Raw genomic sequence first — 16,291 nt, 5'->3', positions numbered from 1 at the left:
TAGACCCAGGGCCGGCCCAGTCATCGCAAGCCAACGTTGAGAACCAGGATCTGGCCCTGGGTAGATCCCTGATCCTGACCCTGACCCTGATCCTGATCCTGATCCCCGCATGATCGCAGATCACAGTTAATACTTAATCCATGACATATGCTGATCCCTCATCGAACTGCAAAAATTCCTACTTCGACCGGAATATCTGGTCGATCAAGAACTGCGCGTGGACGGGGATAGTGCCAGCACTGTGTCGAAAGGCCTGGACAGGCCAGACAATTTCTGTCGCAGCGCAGTAGATTGTACGACTGTATATACTAATAATAACACGCTTCAATAGCTCAACATAACTCTACAGCTGCACCTGTGCTTAAAAAATGGACCGGTTCTGCATGATAGTATTGACTAAAGCACGGAATATGATACATCTGACAAGCGACAAGTACATAGCCCAAGCCCGCTCGCCTATAGTATCCAAGCAACGACTGTAAAAGGAATCTAATTAGCAGCACAAGCAGCAGGCTTCGCCTGGACATCCGCATCCGCACCGGCAGTCTCCTGCTCCGCACTCGATTCCTCAGTCTTAGGCTCCTCCTCCTTCTGATCACAAGAACCCTTATACGCATCCGCGCCCTTCTGGATCGACGCAGAGATCTTGTCAGAGAGTTCCTTGGCCGTGCTTCCCAGCGCCTCAGGGACCTTGGACACAATCGCCGAACTCAACCCAGTGGCAGCCTTGTGCTGCTTGTTCAGGGCTGTCAGAGTCGTGCAGCCTTCGCCCAACTTAATAACATCGGGTTTGATGCTAATCAGGCTCTTGACGGTCTTGTCGGTGTCGTCGGCGAGGTCCTGGGTTGGCGAGACGAGACCTAGCGCGTCTAACTGGCTGAGTTCGCCCTGGGCGTTGACGGTGCTGCTGCCCTTGTTGATTGTGTTGACGAGGTTGTTGGATTGGGTTATCACTGGGTTGGCCTCGAGGGGTTTGGCTGTGATGGCTGTGTTGAGCGAGTTGACTTGCTTTTGGATGTCGCTGAGCACGCTCTTGATGGTGTCGAGGTCGCGCGCGTTGAGGGGGGTTGGGCTGGCGAGGGCTGGGCCGAGGATGGCGAAGAGGGAGACGAGGCCAGTGAACTTCATTGTGTTGGAAGTAATTAGAAGGTGAAGTAGTGACGATTGTTGGGATTGAGATGTTTGGGTTGTTGATGGACTTGCAGCACCATCGCCGGTTTATATAGACCACTCCGTCCCAAAGCACGGCCGAAAGCGGATGCAATGGTCTCATTAATTGGCAAGCTATACAGAACACATGGCCTGTTCAGAGATCAGAAGTTTCCATTCGCGGTAACTCTCGCGAACAGCCGTCTGGGGTTTGTTGAGGAGCAGGGATATCACTCCACCAGCGTATAGTTCAAACATGTTTGTACCATCCAGCGTCTCACCTTGCAGCCTGTGCTGGAAGCATGCCCGGGATTACAATCATGTACTGGATGAGTCGAGAGTGAAGACCCTGGTGGGTCAGCAACGGCGTGAGACATGATAGATAGACCGTTTCAGTAGGCTAATTTGTGGGAACGCAGTCTGTTGTCTCAACGACCGTGCAGATAATTCAGGATGTTTCACTGTCTGCTATACTATTTACAGGCTTTGGAATGTCCTGGACGCCGCTCTCGTCAGGGCTTTATGCCTTTATGACCAGGCCCAACCTACGTCCGAATGAGAAGTACTATAAAATCGGCGACTTCGTTATTTAAGCATAAAGCCGAACAATGGCCCGACAATAAACCTGGTCGCAAATGTTTAACTGCTTGAAAATTGAGATTGGTGATCGACCGGAAATGAACATGTGGAAGCCATCGCTGTTTCAGGAGCGTCTATGGTCGCAAAGTTACGCTGAAACAATTAGAAGAGTAGAACCTGTGCTTAATTTAAAGAGCTTGGGACATGTCAGATTAAAGTAAGTCCAGCCCGATCGTGAAAGTGCCACTCTGGACTTGTTATTCTCCCTTCCGTTACAACGGTGACTGAAACGCCGAACCTGCAAATCAGTAGAGAAAAGAGACTCAGTCTGACAGATTGTTGAAGCTGTCCAACAGTTGCAGGTATCTATGCTCTGGGTAGCTCGAAAGTAGTCGTTTGAAGGCTGTTCACCCCTGGAGAAGTATTAAACACCAATTCCAGCCCGGGCGATATTTTCGGCGCGTTATGCGAGAACTGATAGTGCTCTACCGGTATGCCAGTCAGCTCCTGTCTAAATTCGCATAGACAGCAGAATAGAACTCACCCTCTGGACCCTGAACACCAACAGTCCCCTCTGCACCTTCGTCCTTCACATCATGATACCGAAAGGTAACGAAATTCGGCCTCGCCTCGTGGAAGATAACCAGGAAGTGGAAGTACTGCGATTCCAATTTATACCGCGTGACATAGTACTCAATAGACAGGGTCCTATTCGGTGCGGTACTCTCGACATCGTAGTATATCCCGTGTGGCTTTCCCTTGGTGATCTTCAGGTCTTTCCACAGGGGGAATAAGGTGTATGGCGCGAGTCCGGCGCGGAACGGGAGCTGTTGGCCGGTTCGTACATCTGCGATGCTGGACGATGGCGCCTGGTCGAGACAGACCATCCCGTTGTCATTGAGAGATAGGACTGAGCTGGAGTGGCCGTAGATGCTGATTGGGAAGGGTAGGTTCAATGTAAAGGCCTTGTCGTCGATGTCTTCTGGTGCGCCGGAGAGACTGCCGACAATAGCTTTTGGGTTTCTGAGCGTCTGGAAGAGTCAGGTTCATGCATCGTGCAATGGATGAGCGTATACTTACTACAGTATTGGGCAATGTACCCTGCGAAGACTGTGGATCGGGTCTTGAAGGCCTGGCCGCTGCAGCCTGCAGCTGATCAATGACCTTTTTATGCGACGAGACTATATCGTTCAAGTGAACTTGGGTGCTTATATCGTGGGCTTTGGTTTTTGCAGAAAGCAGTTGAGCTTCGCCATCAAGCGCACTGGTCAGTTCGGTGGACATGGACTGAATCACAGATAGAGCCTCTGCCATCTCGCCATGTTTAGCAAGAAGGTTGGCCTTGTCAGCTAGCCATCTCGTTTGCTCATATGCCTGAAGGACACTGCGAAGGGTAGTAGATGAACCTGACGAGAGGGCCGTTAATTCCTTCGCAGCTGGGACTATAGCGGTGACATTTCCATTGAGAAGGGGCGCGATTTTAGATGCCCGACTACCAGCAATCAGGCTATATGGACCTGCATCGGTACACATTGCGACAACCAGGCTCAGAATAGATTGTTCCTGGGTGGCGATCTCGCTAGCATATCGGCGGCTGCTTTCGACCGCTACTTTGGCCTTGTAGAACAGCTGCTCCACCTCGGAGGATACTTGCCGTATGTTCCTATGATATGTGACGAGGACATACTGCCATGCAATCAGAAGCCCTACTGAAAGAGATAGTATGGGTAGCGGCGACACAAAGAATATGAGAAGAGCAACTGATATAACGCTTCCTCCGATGACTTGCTCCACTGCAGAACTCAGCGAGCTCCATTGTAGATAGGCGAACCGGGCCTGCCATGAGAAGTGCTGGTTTTGGTGAACTGCAACTATTCCAAGAACTGAAGTGAATATCAAGTCGTATGTTCCGACATATTGCGAACCACTGGGGGGCGTGGTCGTGGGACCATGGGCGAACCGTCCGAGGATAGGATAGATGAAGCCGAGAAGGATCAGGCTGGACACTAGAAGGGACAAATTGGTAATTATAGAAGGCAATATGAGAAGTGCGACGTACATTTATGCCGGTCCAGGTAACTGATTAGTTGCTGGAAGGCCTTGAAGGGCTCAGCTGGTGGTGCACTTGGACCAGACTGATTCGAAGCAGGATTCGAAGACATTTGTACCAATACAGAATATAATGAGTGATTAAGATAAATAAGAACAAGTCAAGCTCTTCAACTGGGAAGTGCAAAGAAAGGCAACTCTCCCAGGTCGGATATCTTCTTCATATAGGCATTCAAATTTCCAAATAGACTGCCGGCCAGCTTACAAGAATCCTCAATCCAGCATCCAGCAGATTCACGCATGGTGGCTGGCGTAGCGACTTCACGATAGGAGAAAACCCTCCATGGTGGTGAGGAACCAGAGAAGTTGCAGGGATCACAAAGGGAGGGAATCAGAGCGATTCGATGCTAACGAGTGATACTAATCCTGCGCAGACAGTGGCAGTTTTTGTGTCACCTATAAGCCCGGGCAGTCTATTCTAGACCCTCTCAGCTCAGCCAGCCGGACTATGTTGACGTGTTTGCTGCATGATATAGTATGACATACAGCAAACACATCCTCAATGGTTTACAGTCATAAGCCTGTTTAATAAGGCAAGATGCCCCGCGCAGGATGTGGCGATATTCCCCACACGGAGAAGTATTCCCCGCATTCAAATCCGTCTCTCCAGCGCCGTCTTCTGTCATCTCCTGACCTGTTCAAAGACGAGCTGTTCATAACATGGACTCCATCGAAAACACTTACCCCAGCAGTCAATCTGGATCAAGTCGAACCCTCCCAGTTCCCATCGCCAACGCCAACGTGACCCGCAAGCGCAAAACCACCACCTGCGACCACTGCAAATAAGTTGCCTGTCCACAGAAAGCGGGAACAGCTCCATACTGACGGTTCGTACAAGGAAGCATGTAAAATGCGAACCGGTACATCTCTCGCCGGGTACATGTCCAGGGGCTGGGACGGAAAGCTGCAGGCAATGCCAGAAGGACCAGGTCGCATGCACGCAGACGAGAACTGCCATTCGATTCAGCGATGTTTCTAGCAAGATTGCCAAATTAAACCATACGGATGGATCAGTTCCTGACACTCGGCCCAAGGCTAAACGGCACAGTGAGTTCCATTCTCGGGTCATAATAATCGTGATCGTCTCTGATATGTGCAGAGAAACTGGTTTATGTTGATGAAACCGCCGAATTGACGGCACTATATAAACAAGATGACGATAATGAGGCTTTTGATATGTGTTCTGACCATGGTTCGATCGGGCGAGAGTATGAAGATAGACCTAACAACCGCGCCTCGACGCCAATAGATGCAAATGTGAATATACAAGCTGGTGATGTACATGCGAATTCTGTACCGCCCAGTTCATACGCACCGAGTGATATCCTGCCAGGCAGTTTCGTGTTACGCGGACTAGTTAAGCCACCAGACAGTGTACACTCGCCCAGATACAACACACTCGAGTTTTGTCTCTTGGAATACTACATCGACCATCTCAGCATGTGGCTCGATCTCTGCGACCCCGAGCGACACTTCCACCAAGTCGTTCCCCAACGGGCGAGGAGTTGTCCACCGCTGATGAACGCGATCCTCGCAGCGTCTGCCAGACATCTCACCCGCGTCCCAAAATACAGAACCGAGTCTGGCGCAGTCAAATATGGTGGACGTACACTGCATGACCTGACCGACGAAACTGCCCTGCACTACCATAGCAAATGTATCCAGGACCTGCTGGAACTGGGCGCGAACCCCGAGCAAACGGGCAACGAGGACCTCCTGGCTGCGGCGATTATTCTCCGGTTCTATGAAGAGATTGACTATCCGCTGCAGGATGAGCAGAAAGACGATGAAGTGTTTCTCCGCGTCCTTAATATGTTTATTGAGGCTCAGATACCGAACATGGCAGTCGGTTCTCAGGCCCTCTCGACGGTGGCGGGCGAAATATCAACATCGCCTGGTGAGATCTATAGTTCTCCCTCATCAAATGTATTTAGAAATACTACGTCTCTTGAGTCCCGGTGGTACATGTCCAGCCTCCGACAGGCTGCGTTCTGGGTCGCCTTCCGACAAGAAGTATACTCAGCCTTCCTCAAGCAACGACCATTCAGCATGTCGCTCTCTCGATGCGACATCTTCCGCTCATTCACCCCAGGCGAAGACGGCCTATGGACCGCGCGGCTGGTTATTTTCTGCGCGGACATTCTGGAATTCTGTTACGGCAACACAGCACATTCCACAGCCCAGGCCACGCAAACACAAACACAACCGCATCCACATCCACATCCACATCCAAAGGAACGGTGGGCGCAGCTGAAATGCCTGTCCCAAAAATGGATCGATTCCCTCCCTTGCAGTTTCGAACCGATCTATGTGCGCGAGCCAGATCGGCGCCAGGGCGAGGTATTCCCGGAGATATGCTACCTGACGAATATCCATGTGGCTGGTGTGCAGCATATCGAGCTTGCGCGGATCTTGCTTGCGGTGTACGACCCGGACATACCGAGGCTGGGACTTGGGCGTAAGGAGAGTATGCGGGCGCTGAGCGAGGAGCTGAGGGCTGCGGTTTTGAGGCTGTGTGGGATTGCAGTGTGTAACCGGCAGAATCCGCCGTCGTTGACGACAGCGTTGCTCGGGATTGTGGTCTGCGGGGAGCACTTTGAGGATCGGGTTGAGCAGATGGCGCTGATGGAGTTGTTGGATGAGTTGGACTATCACCATGGCTGGCCTGTGGGATATTATAGAGAGCGATTGAAGCAGTCGTGGGGGTGGCCGTAGTACAGAATTATATACTTCGGGGAATTAGTATCAGGGACAGAGTATAATATACATCAGTACACTTATTTTAACAAAGTAGATTATATGGTTGTCAATATATCTGGATATGGCAGGTCTACAGCAGTCCACTGCTATCCCAACAATAGTTATAATTGACCCAGTTCAGACCTGAGTTGTCCCTGCCGAACAAACAGTAACATTCGGCTTGCTTATTTTCAATTTCACCACTGAATTATTTGAAGCTACTACGTCGCAGTCAAGAGAAACGATCTATATCTTTGCAATCGACTCTTGTGGCTTAATTGGTCCCGCAGTTATCCAGTAAGAGGGAAATGAGTATATCATGCACATATTATTGTAGTAGCCTCAAGATCTATTTGTCTATTTAGCTATCAACTGCTCTGATTCTCACCATGAGTCACCCTCGCCGTTATCCAGTAGACAGTGCTCAGTGGCCGAGTTATGCGTGTAGCCTAGTCAAATCTACCCGCATTGGATTCCTCCGCCTCGTCGCTGTTGGGGTATTAGGTCCGATCTTATAAGTGAGCTGGCGCGGAGACTTACAAAGATTGCACCGAACCATCAAGGGCAGAGGAAATCTTGGATGCAGTCTCGGTGATCTCGTTTACAGCCTGCTCGAACTGGCTGAAAGCCTGCTCCAGTGCTTGCTGCTGGCTATGAGTAAGAGCGTACCAGAGGTACAAGACGGTTAAGACTTACAGCTACCTGGCCGTTCCAGGAGCTACCGAGTGCCTCGCGCTGGCCGTTCAGATCGTTCAAGCCACTGTCCGTGTTGGAGGCGAATGATTGAATACTTTGAGAGAACTGTTTGATTTGCTCGGGGTCGACAGAGATCTGAGGCGCAGGGGCAGGGGCGGCAACTGCCAAGGCAGCGAATAGAGTGACGGGGAGGATCTTTGAGAAGTGCATTGTGGAATATTGATTGAGGTATGTGTTGCTGTGTTGTGAGATGATGAGATATGAGTTGATGCTCGAATTCGGCTGTCCATGACCAGATTTATATACCGGCGTCAGAACAACCAAGGCTGTCAGCCCCCGTGAAGCTATAATTACCACCCAGGCTGAGTCTCTTGAAGACAGGCTTGGCGGCTTGGCTTGCATGAGATCTGATGCGATCTTCGCTGTGGCAGTCGCTCAGTGGTGGTGACCTCGTATTCCCCTGGGGCTGAGCGCTGTGGATATCTACTTCCGGCCTGGCTGAACTTTGTTTCCAAGCCCAACGGGGCGCAGGATGCCCAAAATAGTGGAAGTGAGATGAGGCAGATATTGCAGAATAGATCGACATTATTGCACAACCCAGTCAAGGTGTTGTGGTCTTGGAAGACCACTTGGCTCGAGCTCTCTAACAGTGTTGGTAGCCCTGGTAGCTCACATCGTAGCGAGAGGGTCATGGTACCTCGGATATACAAGTTTTAATTATTCAGTACCAGAGTAACAGGCTATTTTCATAGAAGCTTCCTTTATATACTCAAGGTACACTAGTTGACAATCTATATCTTTGCAGCTTCAATTCTCTTCCCAGTCTCATCAAACCGCAGCTGCTTCCCACTGACCAGCGACTCCTGCAGCCAAGCTCCAATCTGAACAGCCTTGACCGCATTGCTGAGCTTCATAGGCAGCGGCGTATCATCGAGGCACGAGTCCACAAACTCGTTCGTCTCCTTAACAAACGCCTGCTCGAAGCGTCCCCAGTAATGAGGCGGAACTTCACGAGTAATCCCACCAGCGTGGTAGTAGTTGACCAAGTCACTCTGCGGGTTCAAGTTAACAGACAGTTTCCCCTCTGTCCCGATAATCTCAGTAACGTCCTCCTGTCCATGGGCCATCATCCGCGAGCAGTAGTAGTACGCAATCTTCCCATTATGGAACTCCACAATCCCAACCGCATTGTCATAGTCGTTATATTTCTTCAAGTCAGGCGTAACAGCAGTGATCCCGTATGCGGAAATGGATTTAGGAACGACGTCCGACCCGAAGAACCAAAGGGTTAGGTCGATGTCGTGCACGGCCATGTCCACAAAGACACCGCCAGACCAGCTGGCGTACTCGACGTAGAACCCGGACGGGTCGTGCTTGTCGCAGGTCTGGGAGCGCAGCACGGAGGGACGCCCGATGAGCCCGTTCTCGACTTTGCGGTATGCGGCGCGGTAGGAGTCGTCGAAGCGGCGGGAGAAACCGCACATTACTTTGAGGTGTGGGCGTTGTTTTGCTGCGGCGACGACTTCGTTGCACTGGGAAGTTAATACGAGGTTTCAGAATAGAATGGAGAGAGCTTACAATGTCAAGGTTGATGCTCAAGGGCTTCTCGCAGAGGACGTGGAGGTTCTTTTCCATGGCTTTGATTGCCTCTTCTGCGTGAACGGAGGTAGCAGTACCGATGACAACGGCTTGCAGACCGGGGTGTTGGATCATGTCCTCGTACTTAGTGTAAAGGGTCACGCCGTAAGGCTCGAGGTGCTGCTTTGCCCATTGGATCTCCTCAGGGTCTGGAGAGAATGCAGCGACCAGTTGCGAGCGGGGAGCGCGGTTGAGGAAGTTGATGGCATGGCGTTTGCCCATGCGGCCGAGGCCAGCGGCGCCGACTTGGAGCTTCTTGGGGGCCATGATGTGGGATAACTAAGACAGCAGACAATTGTCTAGTGAGATGAATTGGTTGAATACATGAGGGATTCTGGGGTTCTTTATAGCTTTTGGCTCTGAGGAGGGGTCTCTATCTCGATGCATGATCGCCGCCATTGATGTAGACTGATGTATGGTGACCGGAGGTTTATTTCCAAAGATGGTGGAAATGGAATGAGTATCGGCTTGAGGTCGGAGGTTTATTTTCTGTCAAAACTGTTCTGGTCATCTCCGTCTCTCGCTCTAACCCTAAATGCCGAAATAGGAAATTCTTCTCCGGCCAAGAGACCAGGACCTCACCGACAAGAAGGGAAAATATAGTCCACAATGGAGAATATTTCTCAATTCGTCAAGATAAGTTAGGTATTTCCAAGGTACATAGACATCCAAAAAGACATTGTTCGGCCAGTGCATTGACAAAGACCATCGCTTAAACCCCACATTACAACCAATACTACAGCTGTTATACTTGCCTCATCCCATCGTGTGCATACTGAATAAATCTCATCATCGACCGTGATGTCACGCGACCGACAGGTAAAGCCTTAACATCATGCTCGACTGTATAAACTTTGCCAAAGTTCAGTCTCGACATTGGGGGCAATGTTTCGTCGGGACCGTCTGCTACCACTTCTCCTGCAGTGAAGTAAGACTTCGGTTGGAGGATATACCCTATGAAAGGTGAGCGACTGCTTAGAAGGACGAATAGACTAGCTGGAATACGGCTTGTTGCTTTTCCGCCAATTCTCTTGTAGTTTCTCGTAGTTGTCTTAATTTTAAAACTCGCTCTGTTGCTGCTGGGACCTCCTCCTTTGTGGAATCGTCCTCGATCCGACAAAAGAAGTCTGGTTTGAAGCCAAGTAGTGCTTCAAAAGGCGAGATTTTAACGGTCCAATTAATTGCATTGTTACAGGCGAATTGGGCAGAAGGTAATAATTTCGGCCAATTAAGTTTATGTTAGGTGACATACCACCCTGAGCTGCGCGACTTATTTTTGCCGCGGAAAGCTACCTTCTGATCGCCCTGCGCTGCTATCTGCCGTGTGTTTGTTGAAGATTGCGGCGACTCCTGAGTAGATTCGTCCTGATGGATTGCATGTGGCGGAACAGTATGACCACGATTAATGGAAGGATGCGCAAAAATGGTCATGGATCCATACAAGGTGTCGTAGTCAATTGGGACCGGTATGTCATTCGAGTCTGTGAATCGAAACTCAGTCCAACTAATATACGAGAAGTGTTTCCTGAGGCGTTCTACAAGAACAGGCTCTACTTCCTCGTTAGGCAAGAGCCTGGCAATCATTGAACCGACGCCGCGGATAACAATGTCAATTTGCTTCACATTATTGGCCCAATCGTCATGAACAGAGCTTTTCAGGGAGCCTTCAGGTGCCATAGATGCCCGCTTGCTAATGTTACTTGCGGGCTGCGTTCTGGGCGTCGTCTCAGAAGCCTCCATCCGCAGTCGAGGTAGAGAGAAATATGCCACTCGACGCTGATGAGATGCTATATGAGGCACGTCAACATCCTCAACGAGGCAGAACGGGCAGGTCCTCCGTATATCGTGGTGGCAATCATGACTCGAACATTCGTGTGTCATCCAGTCTGACATTGAGTCGTACAGTTGGTCCGGCTCTTTACACTTTTCGAAAGTGCAAACATATGGTCGTAGATCACGAAAGACATGCTTCCTACTTTATTGTCAATGGTGTGCTCTTTTAGGGATTGAAAGGGTTGGTATCATACCTCCAGCCCTCTCCGCCAAGTGTTTCCCGTCCACAGATGATATAGCAATATGGGCATTCAAATTTTTCACAGCCATGATCTAGCACGGGGCGAAAATGCAATTTGACTTCGTCGCCAGCTTCGAATCCCCCCAAGCTATCAGTTGACATACCTGAATCGCTGTCGGGCGCGCCGGCGTGCTCCGATGATAGAGTGGGATCTGGTTCGGTGTGAGCGGCCAAGGCTCCATGATTATGTTCTCCCATGGGCCTTGGAAAGTGAGTTAAACCATTATCGAGGCCAGTCCGGCCCTCATCCTGGAGTTGGTCCTTGCAATAGGCCCAGTATTTGAACTGCTGCCTCCGCCGCGTATTAGCCTGGGCTAGACGGCGTACGAGAAAGTGGTCATCCACACTGTCCTGCTTCCGCCAAAGGCGAAATAGTTCAACAAGGTGAGTCAGGTCCCATTGCCTAAATGAGGCAATGAGGTCTATATCACTTTCCTGATCTATCTCAGTATAGGTCGCAGCGCGTGATAGACCGGTCCGCATTGCAGGATCGCGAATACGAAAGGATAGCGCGTACAGTCGATCAACTGTGGTTGAGATGTTGTTCAAGTACTCTTCTACCAGGTGGGAGTCCTGGTACGACGAGAAGTCTTCATCCTCGTCTGATCCATCTGTTTCGTCGCTGGAATCGTTTGGGCTGTCACCATCGGGAGAGGCTTCTTCGCCGGTCGAGACTTCCGCAACTTGGACAATATTAACCATGACACACCGACAGTATGAGGGAGCCAACGAACACCTACGGCTTGTCAAGGCCTGCTCAAGATCTCGCAATAGACCGAGGGCATATTTAAATAGGGGAGGGGAATCCCGGAATTTGTAATCGATCGAGCTGTGTCCTGTATTGTATAGACCTAGACTAAAAGCCCAGAGCTCGAACCTTTGTAACTGATCGAGAAATGAGAGCTTCAACTCAGGCTCAATAATCTCAAGAAGAGAAGCGAACTGGATGCCGACGGCTTTGCCTGTGGATGTAAGTGAAGCCATGGCGAAAATAGGTTCCTTGTGCCATATATCGGCTTACCCTGCTCTAGGGCCGCGGCCGCCCATGTTACTGACAGCATGGAACAAGACTTGAGATACTGAAGCCTCACCTGGGGAGAGGGGCTCGTTTCATCATCACGTCCGCCGGGAGAAAAGCAATGATGGACTACTGTACGATTGACAGCGGCTATTCGTCAGCTGCAACCAGGATATACGTGGTCAGACCGCGAGGCTGAATACCCCGCAGTGACTGGAATTGTGATAAGAAAGTATTTCGGCCGGGTACTTTGCTTCAATTCATAGTCGCTAAAGACCAGCATCGACAAGATGAGCGGCCTTGAAATTGTGGGTGTCGTCCTCGGGGCTATACCGATTGCCGTGGCGGCGATAGAAACATACAAAAGACGACAGAATAGAATCAAATTCAGAAACAAAGCGCCGTTCATTATGAAGCTGATCTCATCGTTAAATGCCCAGCATTGGATCCTTCTCAGTGACATTCAAAGAACGCTGAACAACGCAGGAGTCGAGTACGACAGATCGAATCCCCAACTCAGCCTGGCCATATTCCAAGACCGTGATATTGCGGAGGCTGTGGACGAGTACTTAGACCAGGACCGAGGCATTTACTACGATGCCATTCGGCGCTGCCATAGAGTTCTGGCAGAGTTGGTAGGAAGTATTGAAGGACTTGACCCGGTGCCTGTAAGTTGGCTCACACAGTTTCAAAGCCCTAGCTGACGTTGTAATTGCATTGTACAGCAAAGCCTGACTGATCTCGTCAAGACCTACAAGACAAACGACGGCCTGTATGAATTCCCAAAGAAACTCAGGTTTCCGCTGAAGCGCGACGCCCTCGACCGGCAGATTCGCGAGATGGAACAAGCCACGAGCATCCTTGGACGGATAACAGACAATATGGCTGCGTTAAGAGTACAGGCTCCTCTGCAGTCTACATCTCGTCAGGTCGCCGTGCTTGCATCGGCCCTTAATACAATGAGGCAGCACGCCAGGAATCTGTACTCTGCGATATCTGCGGCCTATCAAAGTCAGTGCCATACACGCCATGAGGCGAGGTTGTTTCTAAGGAGCTGTTCCAATGTAGTGGAGAAGAAGAGCACCCTCAAGGTTAAGAAGGATATGTCTTTCACAGTCTTATTCTCCCCGGCTATATCGCTTTCAAATACCTTACCGTCGTATAGAAGTGATATCAAGGTTCTGAATGGCGAAGCCACAGCCAACACTTGGTAAGATGACCGGCTCCCCAGGTAAGCAGCTGGCTAACTATTTATATAGCCCCGCAGCAACATCGACCCAGACCAGGACGAGATCTACTTTTGATGATATCTGCGGGTCTATACGGAAGGCGAAAGAGAGGGGCCTTGTACTTGATATCTACCTCTCCGACAACCGGTACTTATCATACTCTCATGTCCATGGCTCACGCTCTAGCAAGTCTCCACACATAATGGTAGAGTCGGATGCATTCATGACATTGGAGGAGCTGTTCATGGACAAGTCAAGCACGCCGTGGCTACAGAATCACAGGATGGCGCTGTCTCTGGTAATCGTTTCTTCGCTGATGCAGCTAATTACGACTCCATGGCTCCGGGTCCCGTTAACGAGCAGCTCAGTGCGATTTGCACGCAGCGCACTTGATATTGCAAGACTGGACCTTTCAGCCATTCCTGAGCCATTCGTTGAAGAAGAATTTTGTAGGTCCAATGGTTTTATGACGACATGCAGGGATTGCAATGTGCGACAATATATGATAGAGCTCGGAATATTGCTTCTTGAGATCGAGCACTGGAAGACAGCAGAAGAATATAAACAGGAACTCCTCAGCCATGGTCAACCAGTACCTGCGAGCCGTTATGACCTGGCTTCCAGCTGGCTAGGTGCGAGTATGTACCACGTTCTACAGTTTCACCATGAAGTTATAACAAGGTGTGTCGAATGCACTTTTGATACCAATCACTCGACACTGAGCTGGGACGACCCTGCCCTCCGCAAGTCAATTGCAGAGTACGTGTTGAAACCGCTTCAGGACAATTGTCTTCAACAGCTACGATAGGAATCTATAGTCATCATTGCATGGAAGGACGGATTGTGTCAATATCTGATGAGACGCTAGACTGCTACACCAAAAGACCTTGCAGGCTGGTGGCTAGCCAGCTATCTCCAACATGAATTCCCCCATTCGGTAATGTAGGTGATCCAGCCAATGTCCTCGCAATTGTGGTGCGTGACCGACCACGGGCGGGCCTTACCCCTCGAGGTCGAATGTATTGTTGGTCAGTTTCAGTATCACAGCAGGACTAGAATATAGTATAAAAATTAGACTGGAGCCTACACATGTTAAAAATCCAAACTTACGGATGCTTGCGCCTATAGCGCAGAATTCCAACTCGCACTTTATATCACAAAACCAAGCGCGAGAATACCGCCGACGGGGCTCACAGTACTCGCAATGACACCGCGGGGCTTCCGGGAGTCCAATGGGCATGGTGAATTCGTGATATTCTTATTGCGATGTGGATATGGCGAAGAGAAGAGAGAGTTGAAGTCCTGCATCCCAGAAAAGCAATGAGTCACTGCAAGATCGCTCCTTCCTGCACTTCGCAGTTGAACCGGAAAGGGAAGGGGCCAGAAATTTCCCTATCCGGCAGTATAGGCGATCCAGCCAATCACAGTCCATGGTCGTTTGGATATCTGGACCTGCACCAGCTCACCAGGATTTAAAAGGGCAGACAAACCCAGGGGTTTATGTTTTGACCATAATTATCTTCATCAGAGTCCCTCTTACATTTGTGACCATGGTCAAGATTGCCGAGTTCGCTGTCGAGCGGGTAAGTCTATCCCTTTTTTTATAGACAGTTCTAACCATACAACAGTGGATGGACGACCACGAGAATGATGCCAAATATAACCTCGCCGAGACATGTTGTGCATCGATTTCTCTCGATGATCTCGTCGGTTTCTCCGGGAAGCCAGGCAACATCCTAGACTTTTCTCAAAAATTGGTCTATGGTGCGATTCGTGGCTCAAACGCTCTACGGACCAACATTGCGAATTTGTACTCCGACAGCACTAGCGAAGCGTTGACAGCTGAGAATATCCTTGTCACGAACGGTGCTATCCAGGCGAACTTTTTGAGTCTGTATACCAATGTTGGACCGGGTGATCATGTTATCTGCCATTACCCGACATATCAGCAGCTGTATTCAGTTCCCGAGTCGTTCGGCGCTGAAGTTAGTCTGTGGAAGGCAAAGGAAAATGAGAACTGGCGTGTGGATCTGGCTGAACTCAAGGGACTGATCCGGCCAAATACCAAGGTTATCATTATCAAGTAGGCCAGACCTCATGATGACCCTTCGCCAATTATACTGATCAGAGTAATAGTAACCCGCAGAATCCAACTGGTGCCGTCCTAAACAAGGACATGCTGCAATCTATTGTCGATATTGCACGCCAGCACGGAATCACTATCCACAGCGACGAGGTATACCGACCTCTATTCCACTCCCTAGACGGCGACGACCAACACCCGCCATCGATCATGTCTTTCGGATACGACAAGGTCATTGTTACCGGCTCAATGTCAAAGACATTCAGTCTAGCCGGAATCCGCATTGGCTGGATTGCGTCTAGAAGCCCCGAGATCATCGAACAATGTGCATCTACTAGAGACTACACTACGATCTCAGTGAGCCAGGTCGATGACCAGATTGCGACTGCGGCACTTAGCACTCCCACGGTCAATAACCTGCTTCAGCGGAATATAGACCTCGCGAGAAGGAACTTGGCGGATGTTGATTCCTTTGTGCGAGAGTTTGAATGGGCGGTTAGATGGACACAACCCCGTGCTGGAACAACTGCGTTCATGCAATTCGTTGATCGAGCTGGGAGACCGATCGATGATGTCGAGTTTTGTAAACGCCTGCAGGCAAAGACCGGCGTTATGATTGTGCCTGGTAGTCAGTGCTTTGGTGATGGGAGCGACTTCAAGGGGTTTGTCCGCATGGGATATGTTCAAGAGCATCAGGTGGTAGTAGATGGACTGCAGGCATTGCGGAAATTCATGCGAGACGATTATGAACAATTAGTAGGGTAGACAGCAATATAGGACTGGATCAGCATTAATACAATCTCGGACACTATTTCCCCTTTGCGTGCATAAGTTGAGCTCAGCCTTGCCGCGTCGGCCTGTCGGCACGATCAACCCCCGCTCGTGTATATTGGCTGATTACGCCAGCCGAGGGGTATTATGGCGCCAAGTTAGACGGTTTGACTGTCTTGAAAATAAGATTCCGTCTCCTTGTAGCC

General features: G+C 50.1%; 8 protein-coding genes across 8 annotated transcripts; 3 read left to right on the top strand and 5 right to left on the bottom strand.

Moving 5' to 3' along the window:
- Positions 1 to 489: 489 nt before the first annotated feature.
- Positions 490 to 1,128, bottom strand: APUU_20768S (cell wall mannoprotein 1 family protein; the record flags this gene model as incomplete). The annotated part of the gene is made up of 1 exon (XM_041699446.1): positions 490 to 1,128. One exon carries the CDS (start codon positions 1,126 to 1,128, stop codon positions 490 to 492), a length of 639 nt encoding a protein of 212 aa, XP_041552530.1.
- A 1,100-nt stretch (positions 1,129 to 2,228) lies between these two features.
- Positions 2,229 to 3,890, bottom strand: APUU_20767S (uncharacterized protein; the record flags this gene model as incomplete). The annotated part of the gene is made up of 3 exons (XM_041699445.1): positions 2,229 to 2,759; positions 2,809 to 3,734; positions 3,788 to 3,890. 3 exons carry the CDS (start codon positions 3,888 to 3,890, stop codon positions 2,229 to 2,231), a joined length of 1,560 nt encoding a protein of 519 aa, XP_041552529.1.
- Positions 3,891 to 5,277: 1,387 nt separating this feature from the next.
- On the top strand, positions 5,278 to 6,552 carry APUU_20766A (uncharacterized protein; the record flags this gene model as incomplete). Its single annotated transcript, XM_041699444.1, has 1 exon — positions 5,278 to 6,552. One exon carries the CDS (start codon positions 5,278 to 5,280, stop codon positions 6,550 to 6,552), a length of 1,275 nt encoding a protein of 424 aa, XP_041552528.1.
- Positions 6,553 to 7,025: 473 nt separating this feature from the next.
- APUU_20765S (WXG100 family type VII secretion target) lies at positions 7,026 to 7,482 on the bottom strand (the record flags this gene model as incomplete). Its single annotated transcript, XM_041699443.1, has 3 exons — positions 7,026 to 7,065; positions 7,117 to 7,220; positions 7,273 to 7,482. The coding sequence occupies 3 exons, from the start codon at positions 7,480 to 7,482 to the stop codon at positions 7,026 to 7,028; spliced, it is 354 nt and encodes a 117-aa protein (XP_041552527.1).
- Positions 7,483 to 8,063: 581 nt separating this feature from the next.
- On the bottom strand, positions 8,064 to 9,177 carry APUU_20764S (putative NAD binding Rossmann fold oxidoreductase; the record flags this gene model as incomplete). Its single annotated transcript, XM_041699442.1, has 2 exons — positions 8,064 to 8,804; positions 8,851 to 9,177. 2 exons carry the CDS (start codon positions 9,175 to 9,177, stop codon positions 8,064 to 8,066), a joined length of 1,068 nt encoding a protein of 355 aa, XP_041552526.1.
- Positions 9,178 to 10,149: 972 nt separating this feature from the next.
- APUU_20763S (uncharacterized protein) lies at positions 10,150 to 11,968 on the bottom strand (the record flags this gene model as incomplete). Its single annotated transcript, XM_041699440.1, has 2 exons — positions 10,150 to 10,697; positions 11,089 to 11,968. 2 exons carry the CDS (start codon positions 11,966 to 11,968, stop codon positions 10,150 to 10,152), a joined length of 1,428 nt encoding a protein of 475 aa, XP_041552525.1.
- Positions 11,969 to 12,292: 324 nt separating this feature from the next.
- Positions 12,293 to 14,039, top strand: APUU_20762A (uncharacterized protein; the record flags this gene model as incomplete). Its single annotated transcript, XM_041699439.1, has 3 exons — positions 12,293 to 12,670; positions 12,728 to 13,212; positions 13,262 to 14,039. 3 exons carry the CDS (start codon positions 12,293 to 12,295, stop codon positions 14,037 to 14,039), a joined length of 1,641 nt encoding a protein of 546 aa, XP_041552524.1.
- A 742-nt stretch (positions 14,040 to 14,781) lies between these two features.
- APUU_20761A (putative aminotransferase) lies at positions 14,782 to 16,079 on the top strand (the record flags this gene model as incomplete). The annotated part of the gene is made up of 3 exons (XM_041699438.1): positions 14,782 to 14,814; positions 14,860 to 15,314; positions 15,368 to 16,079. 3 exons carry the CDS (start codon positions 14,782 to 14,784, stop codon positions 16,077 to 16,079), a joined length of 1,200 nt encoding a protein of 399 aa, XP_041552523.1.
- Between the last annotated feature and the right edge of the window lie 212 nt (positions 16,080 to 16,291).

Source organism: Aspergillus puulaauensis, chromosome 2 (genome assembly GCF_016861865.1).
Source record: "Aspergillus puulaauensis MK2 DNA, chromosome 2, nearly complete sequence".
In the NCBI taxonomy this organism is placed as follows: domain Eukaryota; kingdom Fungi; phylum Ascomycota; class Eurotiomycetes; order Eurotiales; family Aspergillaceae; genus Aspergillus; species Aspergillus puulaauensis.
This window is presented reverse-complemented; position numbering and strand designations above follow the sequence as displayed.